The sequence below is a fragment of the Grampus griseus genome (genome assembly GCF_964374135.1).
Source record: "Grampus griseus genome assembly, chromosome: 2".
NCBI classification, from domain to species: domain Eukaryota; kingdom Metazoa; phylum Chordata; class Mammalia; order Artiodactyla; family Delphinidae; genus Grampus; species Grampus griseus.
In genome coordinates, this window is record NC_139018.1 from 91,504,779 (window position 1) to 91,517,593 (window position 12,815).

Sequence of the window (12,815 nt, forward strand, 5' to 3'; positions counted from 1 at the left end):
ACCACCAGGAGGGGATTTCCAGCTATGTCCAATCCTCTCCCAATTCAAAGGGTCTACCGACTACCTTTCTTAAAAGTAATTTGGAAAAACTTTGTATCTATTTATCAACAAATCTCAAACTCTTTATAAAGCCACATAAAACTATTATCATATAAGTTTCTTACTTATCCATATCCTCCTTTGCATTCTATACCTCCCTTGGAACATTTAATTCCCTAGATGAAAATGAAATGTTCACCATGAGATAATGGGCACATACAGGTCAATTTCAAAGACCATTATCAACAAAGGAGGGTTGGAGAAAATTGAGGACAGTTAGGTGATTAGGAAAGACAAGGGAGAAGGAGAGGTGGGGATTCCCTTGGTTTTCATTGATCTCAGCTCGTCTTTCTATGCCTTAAACTAATATCCATGTCATACAAGAAAAGAACTGACCCTGTTGGTTTGTTGCCCCACAAATATTAATTGTATCATATCTGCTACAGTCAAGTACATTTATTATTGACGGATTTTATTGACTGATAGAGGGTGGATCTCTATCGTACATCTAGTTACGGCTTTAACCTTACCAACACACACACGTCCATCCAGACCAACGGCCAGTCCAGGAAAGCATTCACATCGGTAGGAGCCGTCAGTGTTGACACAACGCCCATTCATGCAGATCCCAGGTGTTTCACACTCGTTAATATCTGTGGTGGGGAAAAGCACTTATTAAAAATAAAGCGACTTCACACAACGTTGTAAAGAAATTATACTCCAATAAAGATGTTAAAAAAAAAGAGAAAAAAAATAAAGTGACTTTATCTAAAGACATAACATATTTACAGTTCTAAGACTTGAAAATAGGGAAGATTTACAATAATATGCAGCGTCAACAATAAAAGCTCAGTGAGATGCATTTCATTTTCCTTTGAGAGAAAAGGAACAAAAATGGAGAGAGATAAACTGTCTGAGTTTATTTCTTTTCCATAGAAAGCTATTTCAATAACATTCTCCTGAGATTTTTTTTTTTTTTATCCAATGTAAGAATCACAAAGGCAAAAACAGAATTGGAAGAAGAAGGAAAGTGACAGCTAAAAGACAAAGGGTCTTGTGTAATGTTTCACATGGCAATTTTTCCAGGACTGTCAGAAATCTAGCTTGATAATAAACTACATCTTTGGCCTGGGCAGGAAGCTTCTCCTTTTGGCATCCAACACCCAGACTGGTGTCCATTCCAGTATCACTCATGCCTTAACTCTCTGGGAAAATTAGAATGGCATGAGGAGACACAGAACTAAAGCCTGGATGGAACACCATAAAAAAGGAACAGAAAATGAATATAGATGATTTTGATGACAACTCCTAGCCAACAACAGCACTGTAAGCAATTGGAACCCAGCAAAGAAAAGTCTCTCTTAAGCATTACAAATATTTTATAGTATCGTATGTGTAAGCTTAGGGAGGCCTGGTAAAAGATTTTATTGGGCACATACTAATAATAGCAGATACTTTTCCCCCTGAACATGGTACCAAACATGTTCTATTTCCAACATGGAAACAGAAATGGTACCAAAACTGTTTTGGAAAACATATAACACTTAGGAACAAGTCGTTTTATAACAACTCCTTTTATAATATACAACTGGTGTAGGTGAATATTTCCTTTCTTCTGACCTTAAAAAGGCAAATTGAGACTGAAACACCTCTGCGTTTTACATAGCTTGTGTTATCTGGCACAAAATATATTCAGATGGTCCAAGATTCCGTGTACAGATTGTATTTTAAAACAGCAGTTACATTTAAATACGTGAACTCAAACTGGTTCAGTTATTCAGGTCACCTTTTTGTTCAAATCGAGATCTACAGTAAAACAGTGGTGACTACAGCCTGAAATGTAATCCAAAGGTTTTTTACTGGGGACAGCGATGGAACATAGATCCAGAGGGCGTTGCTCAAAGTGAGTGGCCTCCACCTTCAGAGAGTGATCAGGGAGACCAGGCTGTTCATCAGATTAGTTAACTGTAGCTATTAAATTAGCATTGTTCATTCAGCTTTGAACAGTTACATCTTTGTGGGATCAGAACCAAGTGTTCAGCATGAAGAGAAAATCTTATCCCATGATATCAAGAGAAAAATGATGGAAAAGAAATTCAGCATACAAGAAATGTTTTTCTTTTTTCTTCCTTTATTCTTACTACAAGTGTGTGTATTCCGTCTTCTCTATACATCAGAATAAAGACGACACAGGTAAGAATATGGAGCATTTCCCCCCTCTCTTTCTCTCCAGCTCTGATTCTTAAGCCAGAATGTTAAAGTCAGAGCAGACTTTTAATCATCAGGCACTTTCAAATGACTGGAACAATCCATTTATCAATAAGATACTAGTTCACTGATTGCGAACAGTTGCAAAACCGGGCTTCACCTATGAGGTCATAATATCTTCTGAAATAGTTACAACAGCATTATCTATTGGCCACCCTTAAGAGTCTGTGGCCTGGGTCACTGGCAGCCTATAGGTACTGAAAGTGAATCTTAGCATGCTCTGTGCATAGGTAAGAGAGAGGAGTGTGTGTTCTCAGAAAAGTTCTGTTCACAAAGGGACTTTCACATTTCCTTCTGTTATTTTGTTTGGAAGCCTAGTTCCAAATATTCCAGCAATCATTCCCTTCCCCTTTCTTTTTCACTTGTACAGCACTTAATCTGCACAATTTGGTGCTTTGTTGTATGCTGTCTTAACATTTCCATGCGTTAATCTTGTCTCCCCAACTATAAGTTCCTCCCAACACATAGCTCAAGAGCATGGAAACCAATTTCCTACTTCAAATTTGAAAACAAAAAACAACAAACAAAAAAACCTTTCTCTTGCTGTGAAGGCAGATTTTCATGATATTAAGAGCTATTTATGTGAAGGTCATAGAGAATGTAGGTAAACAACCAAGGGCTAGAAGCTCTTTTAAGCCTAGAGAAAATACACATCACGCTGAAGACTTAATACAAGGACTTAATACAAGGGCACCCAGAGAAGAGGCACCATAGGACTTTTTCTTGCCTTCTCCATCTTGAAGAGCCTGATGCTCTCTCTACCTTCTACATCTGAAACTATGGTTTTGAGTGTCATATTTTAGCAGATTCCCTGGATCTATTTTGAGTATGAGGTTCCTTGAGAAGTCTGGTTGCAGCTCAGATCTTGGACACAAGGGCGATAATTACTCATCCTTGACCGCATGAGGCAGAGACACTAAGCACAAATTTAACTTCTTCTCCTGATAACTCCAGTTATCTCCCGATAACTCTTCTCAGGACCCCAATTTTCAACAGCACAAATAAAAATCTTCATTTTGCTTCACTACTTGGAGCAATAAGATTATTTCAAAAGTCACAAAGCTAAATAATGGCTCCTGGTTCCTGTATTTCTTCTGCTTAATCCTGTTTCTCTTTTTTGCTTCTGTGATTTGATAAAGCTTAAATAAATTGTGTTTCTTAAGGTATCTGGAGGAAATTATGAAGAAGAGATCACCGCAATAAGAGTCTACAATATTTTGTCCAGGTGGAGATGTAAGAGGTGGCAAATGACAGCCGTCAAGAAGCCAACTGTCATTATTCCTCAACTGTAAGGAAGAGGCAGAACTCAGCTTATTTAAAAAGATGCTCACAGCTGTTGGTAGTCCAAATGGTAGTTCAGCTTCTCATTCATTTGCTATGGAGCCTATCAGGCTCCTTTGAGAAGACACCAAACACTCTTTCTGAAGTAAGAACAGCCTTCTGGGCATAAATCGTAGCTCTCTGGATGGCTGGACTTAAGAAGGAGTTCCAGTCAGGTTTCTTAGTACAGAGTTAGGGGTACTTTAAATAGGGAGAATCAATAAGGAAAGGTGGTAGCTCTAAGCAATGTAGAGAGGAGAAAAAACGGGTGAAGAATATGATTTAGAGTTTTATAGCACAAACCTTTACAATAACGCCCATCTGATGCCAGCTGAAATCCAGGTTTGCAAATACATTTAAAACTGCCATCTTCATTGATACACATTCCATTAAGGCACATATTCCTTATGCTGCATTCATCCATATCTGAAAAATACAAAGGATATATTTTCTTATGGCCAGAGGAGTAAGCTTACAAAGGAAGCCAACCTGGATCAATATAATTCTGTTTCGTCACATTTCTTTACTTTTTTGTTATTATTGTCTAAGGTTAATTTTCATCCAAATTATAGCTTACAAAGAGAAGAGTGGCCATATGAAATACGTATCTCAAGTTCTCAATTTTTGACATGTGCATGCAAACTATAGGGCTAAATTTATTTTAGGACATGTGTGTATATATATACATATATACTTACACAAGCATATACGTATATCTGTAATCTGTATATGCACGTATATGTGTATATGTATATACACATGTATATGTATTAGACTCAATATATATCTATGAAATTTCATATAAATATATTTTTCATATAAATACATATATGAAATTTAACTCAATAAAAGCTACCAAGGCTCTTTCTAGGAAGAGCAGTTTACAAACTGAAAGGTGTGTAAACAGCCTGATGGTTATATTTACAGATCCACATTACTTCTAATATACTGAAAATAAAAACAAAATCGAAACTAAGAATGAGGAAATGTATTTAGGCTACTTCTTGATTCTTTAAAAAGTAGAAGCCAGAGAACTGCTTGCAGTTTGAAGCAATTTTAAATAGGGATAGGAAAAATGTATTTGTAAAATGCAAGACTTGACTATAGAGTATAGCCATGACAGCTAACCTTTAGGATCCCTTGAGCATACAGGTATTTCTTTAAATTCATCAGCTATTTTATTCAATATTACAGCTGTCTTAGGAGGCACTTGCTCTTCTAGACACAGTGTGTTTTCACTTACGGGCTTTAGTCAGACCGAAGTAATTTATGATTTTTTTCTTTTTTAAACAAGACTCTATCCCAACTGAGAATTTTGGCATTAAGTCTTTGAATTGAATCACTGAGATAATATTCTGCCAAAAATGTTTCTAAGAACAATTTTGAAATTCCTTTAATGTATGAATAGATTCTTGGGATCTTTCCCGAAGACTTTGGGAAAGATGATAAGGAGCATTCTTCATTTTTTGCTAAAGGTCTGAGAAGTGGAAACTCATCAATAATTGTCACATTTTCAATTTAGGGGAGAAAAGGCAGGGAAAAAGACAAAATGAAACACAGCCCAATTCAAAGTGAGGTGATTAATTCAAGAGGCAATATAAAGGGCTGACTCTCGCCAACATTTCTCTCAAATTTTACATTTTCAGATACTCCTTAGTAATATTTCATTACTACAGACACTTGAAACAAAAGGATTATAAGTGACTGAAGAATATATGAGATTAGGTGTGTCCTATTTTTTTTTAATGTACAAATTCTGACTGCATAAAATTTGGAAGTAATGATTTATGCTACAAAAGTTTCGTCACCAGGAATATTTAAATAGCAAGCTCTGCTCCTACATTTACAATGTTATTTGACTCACACAAATGTGAATTAAAGGAACTAATACTGTTGAAAGTTAGGCATCCTCCCAGATAACAATAGGTGAATATACATTTGATACTTTGACCTTTCACTCAATGTTTGACTTGGCCTTGTTAAAGACTTTTGATACTGAAACTGCAATGGAATAGGGGAATGACACGATTATACTGTAATTATTATTACACTGTATTACCTTCACAGTTCTTCCCATCACGCGTAACATGAAATCCTGCATTACACACACAGTGGAAACTGCCATCTGTGTTGATGCAACGTCCGTTATTGCAGATACGGCCATTCTGTAAACATTCATCAATGTCTAAAATCGAAGTCGAAAAGGAAGAAATAGCTTTATTTAGGGGATTTTAAATTATTTTATTTCTTCCTCTCACCATCTCTAAACTCATGATCTTAGTCTTGGGTTTTGATTACTAAATAATATTCTTCAACATAAACTCAGTATTAAATAATATAAAATTTAGGGTTACTAATAAAAGTTTGAAAGACATGTGAAAGAAAAAAATGCCAACATAATAGCATTCGGTTTAACTTTACTTTCTAAGAAGACTCCCTAAATCTCAGTTCTGTAAACAAAATAGGTTCTTTTTCACCATTTTCCTAGGTAATTCAATGAGCCAGTATATATCATTATTTACAATGAACTTTGCCTGGTGTCTTTTAAGACATGATCAAAAGGCAGATCTGATGTTCACTGTATCAGAACAGTTAAACAGAAATGCCATTAAAAAAAAAACAATTTAAAAACCTAATTCCATCTGAAAACCGTCAATCATTTTGACTCTGAAATGTCTACCTTCCTTATGGCAGTTCTGGTGCAAATACAGTTTTATTTGTTTATATATTCTTAGTCTCTTTTATAACTTTATGAGTATTCTAACAAACAAAATATTGGTACTATGGGGGCATTTCCCCTTTTTTCTTTCATGTTTAATAGTATGCCAAAGTAAACAACAGAGCATGATATGGAAGTATTAAAAATGACAATAACTCAAATAACCCGCATCTGATCTCTCATTTAAAGATGAGTAATTAACCTAAAGTGCACAACGAGTTACCCTGGATTATCTATTCCCCTCAGTTTCTAGGCTACATGCCTGGATGAACATCAAAAAGGATGAACACAAACCACCTTGTCTACAGAGCGTACAACCTTTGCCAGGGCTTATTCCCCAGGAGATAGAGGCCAGGGCACTGAGCAGAGTTGGATGGGAGCAGACCTACCCATGCAGAGTTGAGGCCATGTGCCTGGGTATAAGAGCCCTAAACATCCTTTGGACGACAAGAATGTGCATTCATGGCATACTGGTTATTCTGTCTACCCTGTGTCTGCACGGTGTCTTGTGGTTGACCCTCAGACGCACTTTCTTTCTGGGCAGATCCAGCAGTGGTTTCCACACGAGTCATTGGACTAGCTGAAGCAGTCTGGGCTTTTCTTCTGTCTGATCTTTGTGCCAACAACCTACAATCTTTTTCTCTCTCATTTATTTCTTAATCCTTACTAAAATCTGACCTGCTCCACACTCCAAAAAATAGTAAAAGCTGCATATTCTTCTGCAGACTTTTTTTTTTTTAAGATTTTATAATCTACTATTTTTTTTTAGCATTCTATAATCTATGGAGGCCCAAGGATAAAATCAACAGGATAAAGAGTTCAGCTTTTTCTCTCCTCACTAATTTGAAAATGCCATTCGGGCTCCTGCTGCCTTACAAAAAGAAATGAAAAGCTTGCCATTCAACGTCTCTACCGTGTTTCTGTATGTTTCTTCTGTCCCCTCTGTTCAGTTCCTCGTGTCCTTCTCAGCTAAGTATACAGCCTTTCTGACCATTCTGTGGCGACTTTCGTCTACCCACAAATGTGATCACGTTATCAACTTCTTGTGCTTGGGCTAAACTTCGCACTAGCTCTTAAAGAAGACAGTGCTTGAGGCTTTTAGGTAACCTTCAGTCTCTAATAAACTAAGTCTCAGAGTGATGGCAATAACATGCACCTACACTGACGGGCCCTTGCCGCAGCTGAGTACTCTCAAGAATGTCTTCTATTTGCTTATTTAGTAGTGCTGTCTTCTGAAACACTGGTTTCGGTTTATCTTCCACGATTGCAAAATGCCTCGTATACTGTTTGTACGTGCTGATTATTTTAAACAGTAGTTATAAAGCAGGTTCTAAACTCAGTTAAAAACTCAAACTATATTTGTAATTCAGTAAGTAGGCCATTAATAGAAATATTAACAGATTGAAATGCTGTGCTCCAGGTTTTTCTGCTCAAAATTGCCATTTATAAGCGGTGTACTCAAATACACTGATGGCAAGAAATCCCTAAGTCAGAACCAAATTCAAAGATTTTGAAAACAGTCACTAATAAAAAATAAAAACATCTGTATGCCTTCAACTAATATGAAGGACTTTTGCTAAAAGAGGCAAATAAAATTAACTCATTAATGGCTGACAAATTTTTAAAGTGATACAAACCTCCCTATCTTCCCTTGTATTTAATTTCAACAGAGTTCTGTTGCTTTTATCTGGCTTTACTGATCAATTATAACACATCATTCTGTGCCCAACTTATAGAGATTTAGATATTTGAGTCCCCTGAGGTGGGGCGCATATCTTAATTATTTCTATCTCAGAAACTCAGTACATCAAAGTCATCCAATAAGAGGTATATTGGGTGGCTTAATAAGTCAATTAATAAACAAATCGGAAGGGAAATTTTTGTGAGGAAACTTTATAGCAGTGCTTCTCAAACTTTCACATGCGTAAGGGTCCCTGGAAGATCTTGTTAAAATGCTGATTTTGATTCAGCAGGTCTCAAGTGGGACCTGAGATGCTGCATTTCCAACTGGCTCCCAGGTGATGCTGCCGCTGACTCCACGAAATAAGCAGCAAGAACGTACAGGCACTTCTTATCCTTCAGGCCTTTCCATGAAGCAATTAATTACGTAAAATTTCACCTGAAACATTTCTCAGTTTCTGTGTCAACAAAGGACAACCCCATTCCCTAGCTCTCAGATTAAAAGTTAAGACAATATAGTGATGAGGCAAAAAAAAAAAGAAAGTGAAAAGAAGATATTCCCACAGGCACAGAAACATCTTTTAAAATAACTTGAATGTTTGCCAGATCGTATGATGCTATCCTTCAGAGTAACAATTTCTGGAATTAAGTGCAAAAAAGCAATGGGAGCATATTAGCCTCTCCCGACAAGGGTTATTCAGACTCCACGGAATTCCTTCAAAGCTAACTCCTTACTTAGCATACATGTCCAACGTGCCAAGCTAGGACCACACGTACCTCGGCATTCTGTCCGGGTGAGTGTGCTCTGATAGCCAGGTCGGCACTGACAGGTGTAGGAGCCCTGGGTATTAATACACTCGCCACCAGCACAAGGGTTTTTCTCACATTCATCAACATCTGCAAAACACAGTATATTTCAGTAAGACATTAGATCGCAGTAACTCATAACTCCAAGACCATTTTACTGGTTTCCTTTACACGCTAAAACACTTTCTTTTTAAGAAATAAATAGCATAATGAAAAGATCTTTTTTCTTTCCACTACAATAACGGTGTCACCGGCCACTTTAACTGGTTGAGCAGTTAGAATGTATTATTTTCCTGTGTCATTTTTCAGAGAAAAATGCCAAATACACAGCAACTCAACACTCCAAGCCAATAAACATTTTCTCTTCCTTGGGTCTGACATAAGGGAATCAAACAGACTAATATTTCAGAAGTGGCTTCTGGACAGAATTCTGAGTGTCTCTTGAAGCTCAATTTTTCAATGAAAAGAAGACCTAACCATATCTAAGCATTCCTTTCTCAGTTCCGCGATGAATATTACAACAAACCGTGAAGCTGTTGTTGTTTAAAGGGCAATTCTCACCCACCATCAAGGCTGCTACCACCTCCAGCCCGCCCCTAGACAGGCTCCCACTAGTTTTACACTCATTTAGAGCTATCAGTTTACTTACAGGTAAACTGGTTTTTATTCCTCTGTTTGTGAAGACAAAGAAGCTAAAGCTTATGGAAGATAACCCACTTGTCCGCAGTCACATGCTTCTTGTGGCAGATGCAAGTCTGATCTCACAACCCTGAGCGAGACGTTCCCTTCGCCTTTCCTACCCAGCTCTGGATGACCTCTCAGGATTGAAGCTACTTGAACAAGCTACTTGAACAAGCTCTTAACAAGCTACTTGAAGGGGCTTTCATATCACCTGGAAACTATATAGCATGAGAAACCAAGAACTACTTATTTCTGCCTGATTCATAACTGGAATTGAGATTTATAATAGACCTAAGAGAGCAGTTTATTTTTAAAAAGTTAGATGGCAACTGGGTGTTCTTATCCAATCCAACAAATTATCCTTGTGTTACATTTCCTTCCTTCACTAGCTTAACTGCCTTATCAACGACTTAAAGTTCCTTGCTTTAGTTCCTTGCTCACTAGAGACTGTTGGTAAGTTATCCACTCAAATTAGTAAACCATGCAAAGTTTCATAATTTGGGGACATTTCTAATGCTTTATTTTAATGGTCAGGCTTCGATAGGATGGCTTAAGTTAGAGTTACCAGCAACGCCTTGAATGTGTTTTACAATGAAAGTTAAAAGTCACTACAGTAGGCATAATAATGCCCCTCCCCCAATACGTTCATGTCCTAACCACCAGAACCTGTGAACACGCTACACGGCAAGGGCAATTAAGTTGCTAATCAGCGGAATCCGTCCCTCCTGGATTATATACAGATGGGCCCAATGTAATCACAAAGATCCTTAAACGTGTTGGAAGGAATGCAAAGAGAGAACCAGAGAGTTCGAGATTTGAAGATGCTACACTGCTGGCTTTGAAGATGAAGAAACAGGCCCTCAGCCAGGGAATACACACAGCTTCTAGACGCTGGAAAAGGCAAAGAAATGGATGCTCTCCAAGAGCCTCGGAGAGGAACGCAGCCCTGCCGACACTTTGATTTGAGCCCAGAAAGACCCGTGTCGGACTTTTAACCTATAGAAATATAAGATAATAAATCTGTGTTGTTTTAAGCCGCTAAGTTTGAGACAATGTGTTATAGCAGCCATAGAAAACCTCTACAGTCATGAAACAGCACTGCAGTAGCCTCTTGGTGCCAAGCCAGTGGTCTATCACGTACCAATGCACTCCCCACGGAGGTCCAGCTGGAATCCTTTGTTGCACTCACACCGGTAGCTCCCAGGAGTTGGGATGCAGCGTCCATTTTGACAGAGATAGCGAAACAGCTGGCAGTAATCAGTGACGTTGACGGGCAACACCCCTGAAGGAATAACACAAAACCCCATTAAAATTATGTCTAACTAGGGCATCTTCCACCAGCACTGAATCCAGTGATAATGGGCAAGATGCTGAATCATAAAGGAAGGAGGACACTCTGGGCAAAGGTTGCCTGGCGTCAACAGAGCATGTTTCCATGCTCGCCTACAGAGAGCACCTGTGCACCGTGGTGCACGCTGCCAGGTACCGCGGCCTCGCTGTAGCCTGCTCCTCTGCCTGCTTCTCCCCACCGCTCCCTCCGCCTCACACTCAGGCCTCGAGCGCAGGGAAGCAACAAAGGCAGTGAGTTACTGGCATTTAACTATTTGCAAAACTGCTTTGCATGATATTTAACCCAAAGAGTAATCTAATGCCTCCTCTATGAATTCATCCTGTGAATCAGATTTAAATTTCTCCCACAACATCAATAGCAAAAGGACATTAATCTCTGGAGAATATGAAACTGCCCATTTTCCTTTATGCAATAGGCCAGTTGAGAAAGTTATACACTACACTCTGTAAATGAAATCTTTAAGCATTGGTTAAACTTACTTAATGACTTAAACAGCATAAACAACAACAAAAAAGTTAACCTGATTAATGCAAGAAATGTAATTAGATGACTTTTGAGCTCTTACTTGGCGGTTCCCGAGATGGATATGGATATTCCACTGGTGGTCGAGGGACTGTAATTTGAGGTCCAGGAGGAAAGCCAGGAGGAACAGGGTGAACTGGAGGAATGGGGCCAAGGGGTGGGGAAGGATATCCTGGCCTCTCGGGAATTACGATAGGGACAGAGCACAGCTTGTTGAAATCCTCTGGAAAAAAAAAACACAACACAACAGCTGAGGGGTAGCATATGCCATAGGCCCATGGAAGTCATCCTTACTTTGTAAAGAAATTTTGAATAGAACTGATCATCAAACCACGTAGGTCAATTGGAGAAAAGGAAAAAAGCCAACTGACTTGGCTTTTTTCCCTCAAGTCAGCATTCCTAAAACCTACAGCAGCAACCAGACTGGAACAATAATTCAAAACTGGAAACAAACTCCCCAGAGTGTGTACCACATGTCCCTCCTAAAACCTAGGAAGTCTTTACCTATGTCAAAATTCACCTCAAGGAAGAATAGAATAAAATGCCATGATCTCCACCCAGTCTTCCCACCTGTGGATCCCACAGGACTCTGAAGAGCACACTTTTTAGTGCTTGGATTTTATTTTATATGCCTTGGGAAGTCACTGGTAGTCTTCTGCAGGGGTGGGACATGATCAGATGAACATTTTCAGAAGATCATTCTCTCTGGCATTTGGAGACTGTACTGGAGGGAGGTAAGACTGCTGCAGAAGACCAAGGGCAAGACAAGGATGGCTGGACAAGGGAGCCAGTGATGGAACTGGACAGAAGTAAACACATTTGAAGATTATTTTAGAGATGAATGGGCTATGTTTGGGGAAGGAGTAAATGTCAGAGCTGAGGGAATAGGAAATCAAGAATGACTTCTAGTTTTCCAGTGGAGCAACAGGGTAGACATTGGTGCCGTTTGCTGAGATGGGAAAAACTGTGATGGGAGCAGGTTTGGTGGGTAAAAGCTATACGTTGAGCATATGAATTTTGAGATATCAGACATGCACATGGAGATGTCACAAAGCAGTTTTAAAAGAGAGTTTGAAGCCTAGAGAAGAAGTCAGGGCTGCTGCTAAGTTTTGGAGTTATCAGTAGATAGGCGTCATTTAAAGCCACTCATTTTCATGTTTCCTACAAATAGCCATATTTTGTCACAGTTCCATTCTATAAAGTAAACTATATAATTTTTAAAATTTCTTTTTCCCCTCTTTCCAGAATGTTGATTATTTTATTACCTCTGTCACACAGGGATTCTCCCATAGGTACTTTCTATACTAGCTTCATCCATTAATAGCAATTAGGCTAGTATTTTTATTTTCCTTGTGGACTAGAATCTGACTTATTCTATGACACAGTGATATGTCGTACTGAAATGTAGTCATATTTCAACCTCATGGG

The 12,815-nt window shown here is 38.5% G+C and overlaps 1 protein-coding gene across 2 annotated transcripts in view; it reads right to left on the reverse strand.

The window, feature by feature from the left end:
* FBN1 (fibrillin 1) overlaps nucleotides 1-12,815 on the reverse strand; it is a gene marked incomplete at its 5' end in the record, with an annotated part of 252,802 nt that overhangs the window by 105,839 nt on the left and 134,148 nt on the right. For both annotated transcript variants that reach the window (XM_082647206.1, XM_082647205.1), the window contains 6 exons: nucleotides 570-692; nucleotides 3,931-4,053; nucleotides 5,687-5,812; nucleotides 8,804-8,923; nucleotides 10,656-10,796; nucleotides 11,431-11,610. In XM_082647206.1, coding sequence (XP_082503332.1) covers nucleotides 570-692; nucleotides 3,931-4,053; nucleotides 5,687-5,812; nucleotides 8,804-8,923; nucleotides 10,656-10,796; nucleotides 11,431-11,610 — 813 coding nt within the window. The remainder of the gene's footprint in view (nucleotides 1-569; nucleotides 693-3,930; nucleotides 4,054-5,686; nucleotides 5,813-8,803; nucleotides 8,924-10,655; nucleotides 10,797-11,430; nucleotides 11,611-12,815) is intronic.